The 14,760-nt window shown below is 43.4% G+C and overlaps 1 protein-coding gene across 3 annotated transcripts in view; it reads right to left on the bottom strand.

The window, feature by feature from the left end:
* LTBP2 (latent transforming growth factor beta binding protein 2) overlaps positions 1-14,624 on the bottom strand; it is a 136,007-nt gene extending 121,383 nt beyond the window's left edge. Inside the window, exons 1-3 of one of the 3 annotated variants that reach the window (XM_083505805.1) lie at positions 14,387-14,600; positions 13,575-14,046; positions 5,535-5,605 (exon numbers count right to left, since the gene is read on the bottom strand). In XM_083505805.1, the coding sequence (XP_083361931.1) occupies positions 5,535-5,605; positions 13,575-13,603 (100 nt within the window). In that variant the 5' untranslated portion in view covers positions 13,604-14,046; positions 14,387-14,600. Of the gene's footprint in view, positions 1-5,534; positions 5,606-13,574 lie in introns of all 3 variants that reach the window. The other 2 variants (XM_083505804.1, XM_083505803.1) reach the window with 2 other exon arrangements.
* Positions 14,625-14,760: the final 136 nt, after the last annotated feature.

Genomic DNA, 14,760 nt, shown 5'->3' with positions numbered 1-14,760 from the left:
CAATGGCAGAGTCATCAAGAGAAAATCCAGTTAGTAAACATCATGGTTGCAATGTGTGAGAGGCTCCAGCAGGAACAAGGCAATGGCATGTGTGCAACACTGCTGTGGTTTACTTAGTCAACAACCATGCATTTAGTATAGCAGCCAGAATAATTTCTCTTTCTCTTTTTGTTTCACCCACCCATCTCACACACATCCAAATTAAACACTTAAGTTTTCTGCAAGAAACAATATGGGATCATCTAGGCAACAAGGCAACTTTCTAGGAAAGCAGTCAGGAAAAGAAAGCTGAAGCAAAGAGCCTTCCTTTCTCAAGTTATTTTAACCCAGAGATGGCTGACCTGTGGTCCTCCAGATTTTGTTGGATTGTAATTCTCACCATCCCCTGCCATGCTAGAGTTGGAATTCAACATCTGGAAAGTCTCAGATTAGCTATTCCACTTTCAGCCATTATATCTGGCCATTCTCAGTTAAATGTGATTGTTATGAATTCTGCCTGTATAGCATTATGTAATAATGTTATTCTAACTTTTTAAACATGGCTTCCAATCACACCTACTCAATACACAATGGTTCAAAGAAGTATTATTGAAGTCATATTGGGACTCAGCTGAATCTTTTTAATATGGTGTTTTTTAAATGTTTAACACAATTAACACTGGTAGCCAAAACACAATTTTACAGATCACGTGGTCAATAATAAAATTTAAGAGTAAGTAATCAGGCTGCAAATAATAAAGGGTACTGCTATTACAGAAGAAACAACTATAAAAACAAGTACCATTTAATCTCTCTCTGTTGGTACAACCTTTTCACTTTTACTTGCCTCTCCTACCAAATCTTTATCATCCAAGAGTCTTCTCATGTTGATGCATATGAGGGAAGTTGTTCAAACTGACAGCATGCTAAGGGATGTAATGCAATGACAAGACCTATTTTCATTATGCAATGACAAGTCCTATTCAGCACATTGGCAGATGGACAACTCCAACCCCACTAGCCAGGCATCTAATAGCTGCCAGATCTTTCAGATTTCACACCCTTGCTATACGTGCTTAGTGCCAGTTTTATAAAGGCTGAAAGCACCTGTTTCTTTACTTTAAATCAAAGGAAGGGGATGGCCTTGAAAAAGACTCTACATCTGAATACAGGCCATTATTTTTGTGACTGATCATCATCTACTTTGCTGCCATTAGCTACTGGTTTGTTCGCAGTCCATGCCACAAATTATAGCCATCATTATTCAATTCAGTTTAGTCACACTTTCCCCTTGCTCTGCAGAAAATAAAGAGTGCCTTTTTCCTGCTTCTGCCCTTGCTCTTAACATTGCTGTCTGTACTGCTGATCCACTTTCTTCTACATTAAGAAAAACTTGTTCATGCAACTTCAGTCCCATGTTCTACTTAGGTGGACCAATTCACGAAGGATTAATAGCAGCTATTCCAGTTGACTATATGCTGCCCTCAAGGTTCAGAGGCACTATGCCTCTGAACACTAGTTGCTGGGAATCATGATCAGGGAAGTGCTACTGTGCTCCTGTCCTGCTTCTGGGCTTCCCATAGACTGACCACCATGGGAAGCAGGATGCTAGACTAAATAGGCCTTTGGTCTGATCCAGCTGTGTTTTGATGCTTTCTGACTGCTAAAATTGGAAGCACACACTCCTTATTTTTCTCCATTTGCCACGCTTTTGTGTTTGGTGAAACTATTCTGGTACAAGACAAAGCCACACAAACTGGCATTTTGAATATTCAGAGTAACCTGGACCTAATGCAAGGTCTTGGAGCTTTGAACCCAGCTAATGCTGCTTCCATTTTGCAAAAATGTAGAATGTGTTGCATGCTTTCCTATACCTTAGCCAAAGAGCCCCACCCTTCACAGAATATAAGGAATGCCCACTCCAAGTTTAGAAAAGCAAAATGCTAATAGATACTACAAAGCTAGCCCAGAGCCATGACTCACTGAATCATATAGAGTTGGAAAAGACCCTGAGGATCATCAAGTCCATCCCCACAATGCAGGAATATGCAGCTTTCCCATACAGGAATCAAACCTGCAACCTTGACAATATCAGCACCATGCCCTATCCAACTGAGCTATCCAGGCTGACATGTTTGTCAAGGAGACATTCATTTCTTTTTCACTATTGCCTCTATTATTTCCCATGAGTCTTCATTATTTCTAATGAAAGAAGATTGATTTACAGCAGCGATGGGAAACTTGTGGTTCTTCAGATATCTGGGGGCACAGTTCCCACTATTTCTGACCATTAGCCATGCTGGCTGGAGCTGATGGGAGTTGGTGTCCCAAAACATCTCGTGGAACACAAGTTTCTCACCACCAAATTACAGAATTAAACAGAAGAGTAGTTCTGTCCTGGTCTATGATTATTTTCCCAACAGTGAAAATGTCACATGAAAAATGTACCATGAAAAAAGGCATTCCTGGGCATTCAGTGGTGAATAGTCAGTCTTAGAGCCCAGACCTTCATCATAAGCTGGGCACAGAAAGTAAAGAATGAAGTGATGATTTCAAAATTGGCATGGGAATGAACTCCATTTGGTTTGCATTTTAAAAGTGAACCAACTTAATGTTAAAAACCAACTTAATTTTAAAAGTGAACCACCTCCCAGATTAATGCATGGATTTGAATGAAATTTAAATCCAGATTTTGCATTTCTCCAAATGCTTTGTGATAATGTTCTCAGCTCAAAAATTGTAGAAACATGCATTAAAATGAACATCTTAGGATAAAATATGCTTAGACATGGATAGGTAAAGGTAAAGGTACCCCTGCCCGTACGGGCCAGTCGTGTCCGACTCTAGGGTTGTGCACCCATCTCGCTTAAGAGGCCGGGGGCCAGCGCTGTCCAGAGACACTTCCGGGTCACGTGGCCAGCGTGACAAGCTGCATCTGGCGAGCCAGCACAGCACACGGAAACGCCATTTACCTTCCCGCCAGTAAGCGGTCCCTATTTATCTACTTGCACCCAGGGGTGCTTTCGAACTGCTAGGTTGGCAGGCGCTGGGACCGAGCAACGGTAGCGCACCCCGCCGCGGGGATTTGAGCCGCCGACCTTTCAATCGGCAAGTCCTAGGCACTGAGGTTTTACCCACAGCGCCACCCGCGTCCCTTAGACATGGATACACTGAAATAAAAATATGCTTAGACATGCATACACTGAGAAGTCCTGTTGTTACTTTAACATATATAATTCTTTTTATATGTGCAGTTGTTTTAACTATTTTCCTGTATGTTCTTATTATATTGTAAATTGGTTCAGGATGCCTCGTGGGAAGCGATTCATAAATGAAGTAAATAGTAATCATAAAAGACACAAATTTAAATACAGTATGGTTATTAAAAAAAAACAACTTCACAGATTAATGAGGAAGTAGGACAGAACAGAGACAGAAATAGATTGATCCATCCCTATTTCAAACAAAACTCTGAAGTATTGTTCTGGGCAGCATGGTGAAGTTGTTCAGACAGGTGGTTGTGTGGAGAACTGTGATATTGGAAGCAGCGAGTGCTAAATATGAATGTGGATGAGATTAAGTACTTCTTTATCATTCTTCTGGGGTTTTAGGGGATTGCCATGTTTGGAAGTTTAAAAGCATGCCTTTATACAAAGGTTAGCATAACGGACCAGTAACCTATGGGCTGCCCTGATTTACAGTGTAATGAACTGCATCCCCAAGTTTCTAGCTCATATGGTTAATGATGGCATCATGGCCTCCCCATGAGCCCTTGTAAATCACTCCACTCTGTCCCTGTACCTATGAATATACTGAAAGTAAAACAGCCCTGCGGAAGGCCTCAGCTTACAAGATCCCATGTTTAAAATTAGAGAGGAATTGTTGAAGCAATAGCCTAAGCTGGTGGGGCAGGGGGTGGGGATTCCCACTAGGATAGTCTCCAGGAAGCTATAAAGTGGAGGCAGAGATTTTCAGTCACCCAGTTTCAGATTAAACCCTTCTGCTCGGACCTCTTTAATAGATCAGCTCTCAGGAAAGTAACTGATTGGCAACCAAACAAAGACCTATGATCTCTCCCTATTATCTCCCTTGAGTGCAGTCATGCCCCATGAAAGACAGATTATCACATCCCTGCCTCTCCCAGTGCAGCCTTTTAACGAATTTTAATGAGCAAGTGGTTAAACTTCCTCATGTTCTGGAACCAATCAGAACCATCACTTCGTGCAAAGGTTGTCCTTGTAATCATGTAACCTCATCCAGAAACTTGTCTGTGAGCCTTTCTTCACTCCCTTATGGCTTCCAGTTCCTGTTATTGTGGTTCAACATTGAAGGGCAAAACCAGAAATGCAGGAGCAAGTGCCCACATACAGAAAAGGTACTGCCTTATGTGTGGGTCTGTGTATTTCTCTCCCTCTATGTGGACTGCGCCATCTGCACTATCTCCATGGTTCCCCCAGTCAGCTACTTTTGACTACTTCTGTATGTTGTCTGTAGCCAGGAAAAGAAACCAATCAACCCAATATGATTGGTATTCATTCCTTTTGTTGTTGTTCTTTAAGATTGCAAGCGATACGTAATTAAACTTTTCTTTTTACATTGTTTTGGCATTTCCTTTACATTGAAATAAATGTAAGTTACGTAAGCTATATAGTTTCAAAACTTGTGTTAAATAGAGGACAGCAAGACAAGTAACATAGCATTCGGCAGAAATGGAACTGCATCGCTGATTATGACAAATACAGGTTGGAGCAGAAATGGCTACTAGCAATAACTTAGGTAGGTCTAGGTAGAAATCCCTCCCACAACACCTTATGTGGTGACACACCTCTCTCATCCTACAAATCCATCCTTTTGCATTAAACCTGTGTTTTAATACACCACAAGAAAACTTTAGTCAACACACATGTTCATTTGAATGCCTGAACGCATCTATTTGTGTGTGGGCTCCCTTCAGGCCCAGTTTTGTGGTCATTTTCTATTCAGTTGGTTCATTCCAGAAGTGAATGGGAGAGAAACAGTATGTTTCTATGACCATCATCCCCACCCCAAAGCTTGTTGACCACACTTCTTAAATGCCTGAACAGGACATAGGTGCACCTGTGCCCCTTACTATGGGAACTGAGATTGTATAATACAGCACTTCCTAATACAGTGGTGCCCCGCAAGACGAATGCCTCGCAAGACGGAAAACTCACTAGACGAAAGAGTTTTCTATTTTGGAGGTGCTTCGCAAAACGAATTTGCTATGGGCTTGCTTCGCAAGACGACAATATCTTGCGAGTTCCTGCTGGGTTTTTTTCTCCCCCCCCTTTTTCTAAGCCGCTAAACCGCTTATCAGCTGATCCGATCAGCAGATAAGCCGGTAAAAGCCGCTAAAAGCCGCTAAAAGCCGCTAAAAGCCGCTAATAGCGCTAATCCGCTAATCCGTCAATGGGCTTGCTTCGCAAGACGGAAAAACCGCTAGACGAAGAGAATCACAGAACGGATTCTTTTCGTCTTGCGAGGCACCACTGTATAATAATCACTGAGAAGATGATTTTATTCTTTATACTCACGTTTAATACACCGATTGGTCCCAGGAGCTGTTGTCCACCCTGAGCAGCACTGACCCCCACAGACATTTGGCCTAGAAAGTTGAAAAAAATAATAATTTAGGAATGGTACATTGGTTGCACCTTGAACCCCCTCTTCCTTATTTAGATATTGTTATCTCCTTCCTAAAGTACCTGAACTTCCATTAAGAAACCTCAGCTGGCATCTGCATGGTTGAAATTTAAAAAGGAGAGATTCCCTCATCTACAGGTACCAGTGACAAGAATGACATTTGTGATACATATGGTTTTAGAGCAGGGATAGGGAACCTGGGGCATTCCAGATCTTTATATATATATATATATAAATTTTCCAGTATAAACTTATACAAAGAAAACATCCAATTTATCACCAACATCATCTTTTTGGACTTCCATCAACTCGTCCAATAATTCTCCGTCTTAATCACTTCTTTCACATTCCCTAATTGATATTGCACTATAATGATAGCTTAATCTACCTTATTTTTTATACAATATTTCTACTATTAATTTTTCACAGAACTTCCTGAAAACTTACAAACGTTATCTGGTCATTACATATACTTTTCATATAATCTGTAAATTTAGTCCAGTCTTCAGTGAATTTCTGGTCTCGCCAGTTCCGGATCCTTCCTGTTAATTTATCAAGTTCTGCGTATTCCATTAATTTCATTCTCCACTCTTCGATCGTTGGTAATTCTTCTTGTTTCCATTTCTGGGCCAGTAATATTATTGCTGCTGTTACTGCATACAAAAACAACTTCCATTCTTTCTTATTGATTTCATTTCCTATTATTCCTAACAGAAATGCTTCTGGTTTTAAAAATATTTCAACATTTTTAAAAACTCATTATATATCATTTCCCAGAAGCATTTCACTTTTTTGCACTCCCACCACATATGGTAAAATGTTCCCTCTTTTTCTTTACACTTCCAACATTTATTACTTACTTTATACATTTTTGCTAATGTTACTGGTGTTACGTACCATCTATATATCATTCCAGATCTTGTTGGACTTCAACACACCTCAGCCTCATCCAGCATGGTCCATGATGAAGAATTAAAGGACTTGTAGTCTCAGGTCCCCTACCGCTGTTCTAGAGCAGGGCAGTAAATGTGGTGCCCTCAAGATATTGTGGACTACAAAACCTATAATTCCTGACCACTGGTAATGCTGGATGGGGCTTCTGGGAGCTGTAGTCCAAAGCATATGGAGGGTTAGGGGTGGTTATGCTAAACTACTCCAAGACATTATGTAGCATTGCTGTGTACTCTTGAACATATAGCAGAATCTAATGGGTGTTTCCTTTAAAAATTAAGAAGATTAGCCTTTTTTGTGCAATTTGTTGAAGTGTTTTTTCTAAGCTACTGACAACCTCAGATTATGTTTTCCCCAGGTCAACCGTGTTACGGCAAAGAAAGCAGTAGCATAGCTTCCCATTCCTGCTCAAGGATTTGTAAACTAGGATCTTGCAAAACTGATGGAGAGGAGTGCAAAGTAGGAAAACATTTCCGGTACTTTCCTCAACTTATTGGCACAACCTGGCAGCAATTCCTGTAGGCAGGAAGACTCACCATGCTACGAGAAAAGCTCTGGCTGTAAACCAAACCAGCAATTCCTGATGGAATAAGCTCCAGAACCTTGGCATACAGTAAGTCCCATTGGAATCTAGTACACATGCGCAGCTTGTTCACATTAAAAACAAGTTATATTGCCCACACCTGGCTACCTTCCTTAGGGTAAAAAAAGCTGCTTAAACACACACATACACCTTGCAGCAGCATGTCACAAACTTCCAATAACCATGTAACACTTTAACACAATTAAAGCCGGAAGCATACTTCTTTCTTACATACAAAACAGTTTCCTGTATAAGGAAGAAGTGCCTTCCCATTGAGGACCTTGTTCCCTGTCATTCTTCTGACTGTGCTTCATGTTTGGAAACCTTGGCCAGTGATCCATGCAGAGAAACAACAGCCTCCTATGAGGAACAGTAGTTCTGCTGCATCTCTGCATTGGGAACAGCTGAATGATCGCTTCACAGCTGATGTAGACACACAGCAGAATTACTACCTGATAATGCAGTAGCCACTGACTGGTAAATGGGCAAAGGGAAAAAGCCCTATGTCCATCCAGGTGGTCAAAGGGAGGGGGAGACTGTACACTTTGCAGCTGGTGATTGTACACCAGCAGTGTTGCAGGCGAAGGGCTGCAAGGTTAGCACCATGCAGGGAAACAGCTGTTCTGTGAAAGGTCATACAGTTCTCAGCAGCCTTAACAAACTACACTTCCTAGGATTCTTTGGGGGAAGCCCTGACTGTTAAAGGGGCTAAGGAGTGCTTTAGATGTATGGCATGGGTGTTTGTTCATTATCTCCCTCCCTCCCTCCCTCCCTCCCTCCCTCTCTCTCCCCCTATTTAAAGGCTAACTGATGCAAAGGAGAGCAAGGAGGGGAGGCTGTGGGCCCCTGCATTAAAGCGATGCATTGTTTACACAGTGGATTTTTCAGCAAGGGTAAGGAAGGTGTTCATTATAAGTAGGCAAAACTTCAGAACCTTAAAATAACTGTTCCTCTTCTTTTATGATGCTAACAATTCATGAACACTGAAGTACAGATGGACACTTGTTGGGTTTGGCACCAGGGTTATAGAGGTTATGAGGAAAACGCTGGTTCTTTCCATTCATTTCTTTGAAGGCCCATCTGGAAATGTGGCAGCCCTTCTTCAGAGGAAGGCTAGAAAGGTTTCAGGTCCTAGTGCCTGTTCTGTTAGGATACCTTCCGCCACAAACCTGGTGCCCTCTAGATCACATGCTGATTAACATGGTGGAACACCAGGATCTCATCTGTCAGCTATACCCTCCACCATCCAGACGTTTGGCTTCAGTGCAAAGGGGCCAAGTGAACATGCAGATGTACTCATCTAGAGCTTCTCCATACAAGTGGGGGACCCTGAGTCAATCAGGGTTCACCCTCACATGGAGAAGCCCTGTGGACAAACCTCCATCTGCATGCAGCCTCTTCACACTGATGTCAAACCTACACAGAACATAGCAGGCAGGCATGATCCTGTTCTCATCTCGTATGTTTTAAAATTCATGAAGGGGCATTATCATGGGAGCCCCTCCCCGTAGCTATCCACTTGTCAAAATTGACCCACAAAGTGTGGGGGGGTGTTCTGCAGGGAGCACACTGGCAAAGCAGCAGAGAGCAGGATGGTACTATCTGTTCATCCTACAGAGGTCTGAGCAAGATTTAAACCATGCTCCATCAGCTTATGAGTGAAAAGTTAAACCCAGCTTCTTTGGCTACACACACCAGCTCCCAACACAGAGTTGAACCTCGTCTTCCACCCATTAGCTGACATGACCTTCCTATTGGAATAACACCAGCTAATTAACAGTTTGGTGTGGTTTTGGGGGAAACGGCCTCATGGGCCAAATTGGACTCCCTGGTGGGCCAAGACAGACTTGTGGCCTGGAGGCTCCCCAGCCCTGCTATAAAGGGTAAGGGCACTGTGGGTTAAACCACAGAGCCTAGGGCTTGCTGATCAGAAGGTCGGCGGTTTGAATCCCCTCGACAGGGTGAGCTCCTGTTGCTCGGTCCCTGCTCCTGCCAACCTAGCAGTTCAAAAGCACGTCAAAGTGCAAGTAGATAAATAGGTACCGCTCTGGCAGGAAGGTAAACGGCATTTCCATGCGCTGCTCTGGTTTGCCAGAAGCGGCTTAGTCATGCTGGCCGCATGACCCAGAAAAACTGTCTGCAGACAAACGCCGGCTCCCTCGGCCGATAGAGCGAGATGAGCGCGCAACCCCAGAGTCATCCATGACTGGACCTAACGGTCAGGGGTCCTTTTACCTTTACTAGAACCACAGATTATGAAAGAAATTTGTTCTTCAGACCCCCAAGCAAATGTGATGCAACAGGGCAATCCCATACATTATATGGCAGCACACCTGGCTATTGTGACCAAGAATGCACTTGATGGAGAGTTGCAATTGATCCTGGCTCTTCAGTCAATGGACACATGTGGTACATGACTGTCCAAATAAGCGTACATGTTAAGAACCTTAGGTGTGCAACCAAAAAACATTATATGGGGTGCAGCTCCAAAACTATCCCCAGAATTAGAAAAATGCATGTGAACAGCCATCATTGGCAGGAGCAGCAGCAGCAGCAAAAGCACGTTGCACTGAGGATGGAGAAAGCTCTCTCCAGAGTTTTGAACTACATTTCCCATGAGTCCCAGCCAGTATGGCCAATGGTCAGGGGTGGTGCATCTGGAGGGTGCCACATTAGGAAAGGCTGGAGTAAGGAAAGGGACATAGTCTTCTCCACTTCCTATTAAAGAGCATTTTAATGGGTAACCTGCATGCTTTGTGGGTTCTGGCAGTGGCTTTGGGCTACAGAGATGACTAAAGGGGCTGTTACTTTCCCCTTGCACAATAAGCAACCGCCCGCCCGCCCCCCCAAGCATCTGGTTATATTTAAACAATTTACTCAACATTTGAGTGGCTTGAATGTGGTGTGGTTTTCCTTGCCTCATAAAGAATTCAAAATAAATGCCTGCAGCTTTGAGGACCACAGCATGTTTATAGGAGGGAGAAGGATGATGCGCCAAGGAGAAGCCAGCATCTTACAAGTGAGCAGGGAAGCAGACTCCCCACCCACTCGTGCTGTGCTGGCTTTGTGGCATGCTCAACTAGCAATGCCCAGTCAGCCTGTGGATTCCCTACAAAGCAGGGGCTGAAGCAGGGGAAACTATGCCCCAGCTGTGGTTTTCCAGTTGAAACTGTCTCTATCTCTCTTTCTCTCCAGAAAGGGATATTTCCAATCACAGACCCTTGGTTTCAGGGGAAATAGGCAGAGGAAGAGCTCTGCTCCTCTCCCAACCCCCTGCCCCATTGTTAAGGATGGGTGGATATGTTAATTTCAATATCTCTCACTTTCTCATTTTTTCCCAACCATACGTTCAGCTGTCCACATTTCCACACCAGTTTCATTTATTTTTAAGTCCTCATGCAAGTTGATCAGCATTTTGGTGCAAAAGTTTCCTAATATGCAACATTGTGTGCACACAATTTTACCTAATGTACACATTTTTGCAAAGGAACTTTTCCTAACAGAATGCATTTTTCCATGTTATGTTCCCTAATATATACATTTATAGGCACACACTGAGTAGTATATGCATTTTTGCACACAATCTGTAGCTGGAGAGCTGCATTCCAAAATTCAGAGAAGTGCAAATTCCGAAGTGTGTGTGTGTGTGTGTGTTTCAGTTTGCATCTTGTTGCCATAAATTGCAAACTGAACTGAATTTCTCCCTCATCTCAACCCACAGTGCACATTAAATTAACCATAGTTCAGTGGTAGAGCATCTGCTTTCCAGAAGAAGACGCCAGGTTCAATCCCTGACATTCCCAGGTAAGGCTGGGATAGACTCCCTATCTTAAATCCTGGAGAGACTCTGCCAGCCAGTGGAAGCCATCCTAATCAGTTTCTGATGTTCCTACACTCCTGGGAGCTGCTTTATAGTGATTCAACAGCAGATCCAATTCTGCATGCAGCTCTATGTCCAGCATGCATCAGCAAAGTAGTTTGCTGACTGCACTCCTTTTGAAGCCTTATTTACATGGGAATATAGGTAGAAGCAAGAGTAAGGATTGCCAAATACTCCATTTAAAAAAAAAAAATGAAGCATATATTTGACATCTGTGAAGTTGACATTCTCTACACCAGTGTCCATGCGAGAGATCTTTGCTGGGATGAATTTATCTGGTCTGACCCTTAAGCAGTGTAGTACAAGCTAACACCTTCCTGAGGTCTGCTTTTCTTGCAGCCAGGGGAGCAAGACAACATTAAAGAGCCCAAACATGTGAGGAGGAAGGAGCTGACCCTCTCTCCCTACACTTAGAGTCCTTTTCCAGAGTGTCACTATTTTTGGGTGGGATTCAATCACATATTGCTGGCAAATTCGGGTTGCACTGTTATACAGTGGTACCTCGGGTTACAGACGCTTCAGGTTACAGACACTTCAGGTTACAGACTACGCTAACCCAGAAATAGTACCTCAGGTTAAGAACTTTGCTTCAGGATGAGAACAGAAATCGTGTGGCGGCGGCACGGTAGCAGCGGGAGACCCCATTAGCTAAAGGTTAAGAACAGTTTCAGGTTAAGAACGGACCTCCAGAACGAATTAAGTTCTTAACCCAAGGTACCACTGGAGTTGCTTCCCACAAAAGTCATACTTTTTGTGATAAGGAAAGTGACAGGGAAATGCACTGGAAAATATGGAATAAGACTTGGGAATCAGCGAACACATGGCATTAGCCACGATCCATATCTGCCCTGTCATTTGTACACAGGAAATACTGGAAAGGGCACATATGGGACATCAGCACCTCACAAAATGCTGGAGACAAGTTCAAGTGCTGGGGTTATAGCAGCACAGTGAATCAACAGAGTCTCTTAAAAGCAGCAGAGGGACCCAGCCTAACTCAGACAGAGAGCGCTCCCTAGGAGCAGATTTTAAAACAGCAACACAGCTTGATGGATGTTCATAAAAGCCTCCCTGTTCATCACTACAGCAGTTCTCAAACTTTGTGTGTGTGGACAACTTGAACAGTGCTGGGGGTCTTGGTGGACCATTTCCCTACTGGCATCATCATTAAAAAACAGTGCCGTGTTATTTATTTGTTTATATAAAAAATATTTATATGCCACTATATCACAAAAATATATCCAAGCGGTTTATAACATCGAAAAGATTTTTGAAAAAGGTAATAAAAGTGTAAAAATAAAACAAAAACATTCTCATGAACATCACAGGCCCTAGACCAATGCCTTGTTAGCCTTTTTGATAAATCTGATTCTGTTTAAAGCAGTCTCCAGTTCTGTTCTCAGAGAAAAAGCACCAAGCACATATATTCTCACCTGTTCTGCACCATTCCTATGAACCACCTGAAAGGAGCTTGCAGACCATCAGTGATCCACAGACCACAGTCTGAGAACATACAAGCTCTATACAAGCTCCTTGGAGAACACCTTGATGAAGAACATAATGCAGACAACTAAAATAATATTCCCACTACCACCAATGAAAAAAATGTAACCCCAGTAGTCCTGTTTAATATATTACAAGTACATTCTAAATGGCCTGATATATTCCATGGGGCTGTAAGATCAACACAGTTAAGCAAGCAATAATACTAATAAAGTAGACATCACAGAACCAAGAATTTTATGCAAGAAAAAGATGTGTGGGAACTATACTTTGTTTAGATTCGTTTTACATAGGTGGTCAGGTTACCGTACTTAACACCCTCTACTTAAAAAATCAACAGACCCATAGCATTAACAAAAGGGCAGTAACACAGGCACATCATAATGTACAGAAAACAGTCCATCTGCACACCAAAACCTTGACATGTGCAGCAAACCCCACAGCCTGGAAATCAAAGTGGATTTTTTTTTTGTACACACGAATGGCACATGAGTACTTTTTGAACTTCTTGAGCAAAAGCACATCCACCACAATGACAGTGGGTGGGTGTGTTAAATGCACTGAGTGTCTCAATGTGCATGCATATTGCACAGGCAGTGAATAGGCCTTGGGCATGTATACAGTATATATATATATACCACACTGAAACTATCAGTTGTGACATTTCTAATCACCTTTAGGTACATCTCCCTCAAGTACAGATGACAGAAGAGCCTAAGCAGACCACAGATCATATTGTTGCTATGCATGGGACAGTGCTGTGCATTGTTGCTATACATTGCACGGTCTTAATATTCTTTTGTGATACAAGATCTGGCTAGTTCCCTCTTTCTTTGAAAAAGGTGGGCATTTTCTGGGACAACATCATTGCAACTAGATTCTGGGTTAGGTGCCATGCCCTGATAACTAAAGTTTGACAGCAAAACTGCCATCATAGCTCTGCTCTGTGAGGAAGCAGCTGTCAAATCTTGCAAGTACCTTGCTTGACAGTTTGAAAGCGGTTTCTGCACTTACCCTACCATTCGGCTTCGGGAGTTTTGCATCCTCGGCTGTGTTGCTGTCTGTGGCCTCGGCCCATTCCTTGGCCACTGGTGTGAGGTGTCCACTCTCTGTCTCTGTGGAGTCCAGCTTGGGCTTCTGCCGGGAGCATCAGCTCTTGTCCCAGGATTGATGGATTGGGATCTGACATTGGTGGGAGCAGGGAGCTTGCGGTCTGTGGGAGCAGAGTGCGGCTTTCTGTTTTCCCTCCCTGCCAAGTTTCTCACCCAGGCATTCGAGGCTACATCCGTCTTAGGGGTGACAGGAACATGATCCAAGGGAGCAGGGGAACTGTGTACCTGGAACAAACTGAATACTTTGTTTGCGGGTCCTGAACTCCCCTGGCTCCGGAATCTCAGCTGAGTCGTTTCTCTGCTTCCAGAGTCAGCTCTGAAGGAAGGACTTGGGTCAAATTGCCCAGCAAAGTCTCTCTGACATTCGCCAACCCCTACAAAAAGAGCTACAGTAAATGGGAGAAGGCTCCTCCAGGATCCCTTCATGGTTTCTGTCCAAGAGGGAAAGCACTCAGTTCTTGAACTGGAAGTTTCATATAACTGAGAGTGCAACTGGAGTTTAGAAAAAAGAAGAGGAGGAGGAGGAGGAAGAAAGGGCAGCTGGGCTAAATTCCTCAGGCACGTTTGGAAGCCATTCACATCTTCAGGTACATGTAGGCAAAAGGCTTAATCAGTACCTGCTGTCTTGGAGGGGAAGGAATGCTCAGAGGGGCAGGAGCACAGAGAAAGCCCAACGGTGCAGGTTTCCCAAAGCTGCAGCTGCAGTCCTCATACCTTAGAAAGAATGAGAACGCCCCGTCTTTCCTCTCCCCGTCCCCTCTCTCCCTCTGGCTGTCAGAGCTTGTGTTCCTTGAAGACAGCTCCAAGCACCTTCTCACTTGCCTCTGGCACTGGCTGGCTCTGGAGAGGATGGACAGTTTTATTTTTGGAAACCTCCCCCTTTTGTGCCTTTTTGATGCTGACATCGCCCCTCTCCAGAGGACACAGCTCAGCCCCCCTCCTTACAAGAGACATTCCAGCAACACCCACTTTGGCAAAGGGAAACAATTTACAAGACAGAACTATTAACCCATGAGCAACCGGAGAAGCCCATTCAAAGCTTATGCAAAAAAAAAGTTTGCTCTTAAAGTGAGTGTCCGTGTGTGTGT

Source organism: Podarcis liolepis (genome assembly GCF_965112155.1).
Source record: "Podarcis liolepis genome assembly, chromosome: 1".
Lineage (NCBI taxonomy): Eukaryota > Metazoa > Chordata > Lepidosauria > Squamata > Lacertidae > Podarcis > Podarcis liolepis.
The sequence above is the reverse complement of the archived record's forward strand: the minus strand, read 5'-3'. Positions and strand labels throughout refer to the sequence as shown.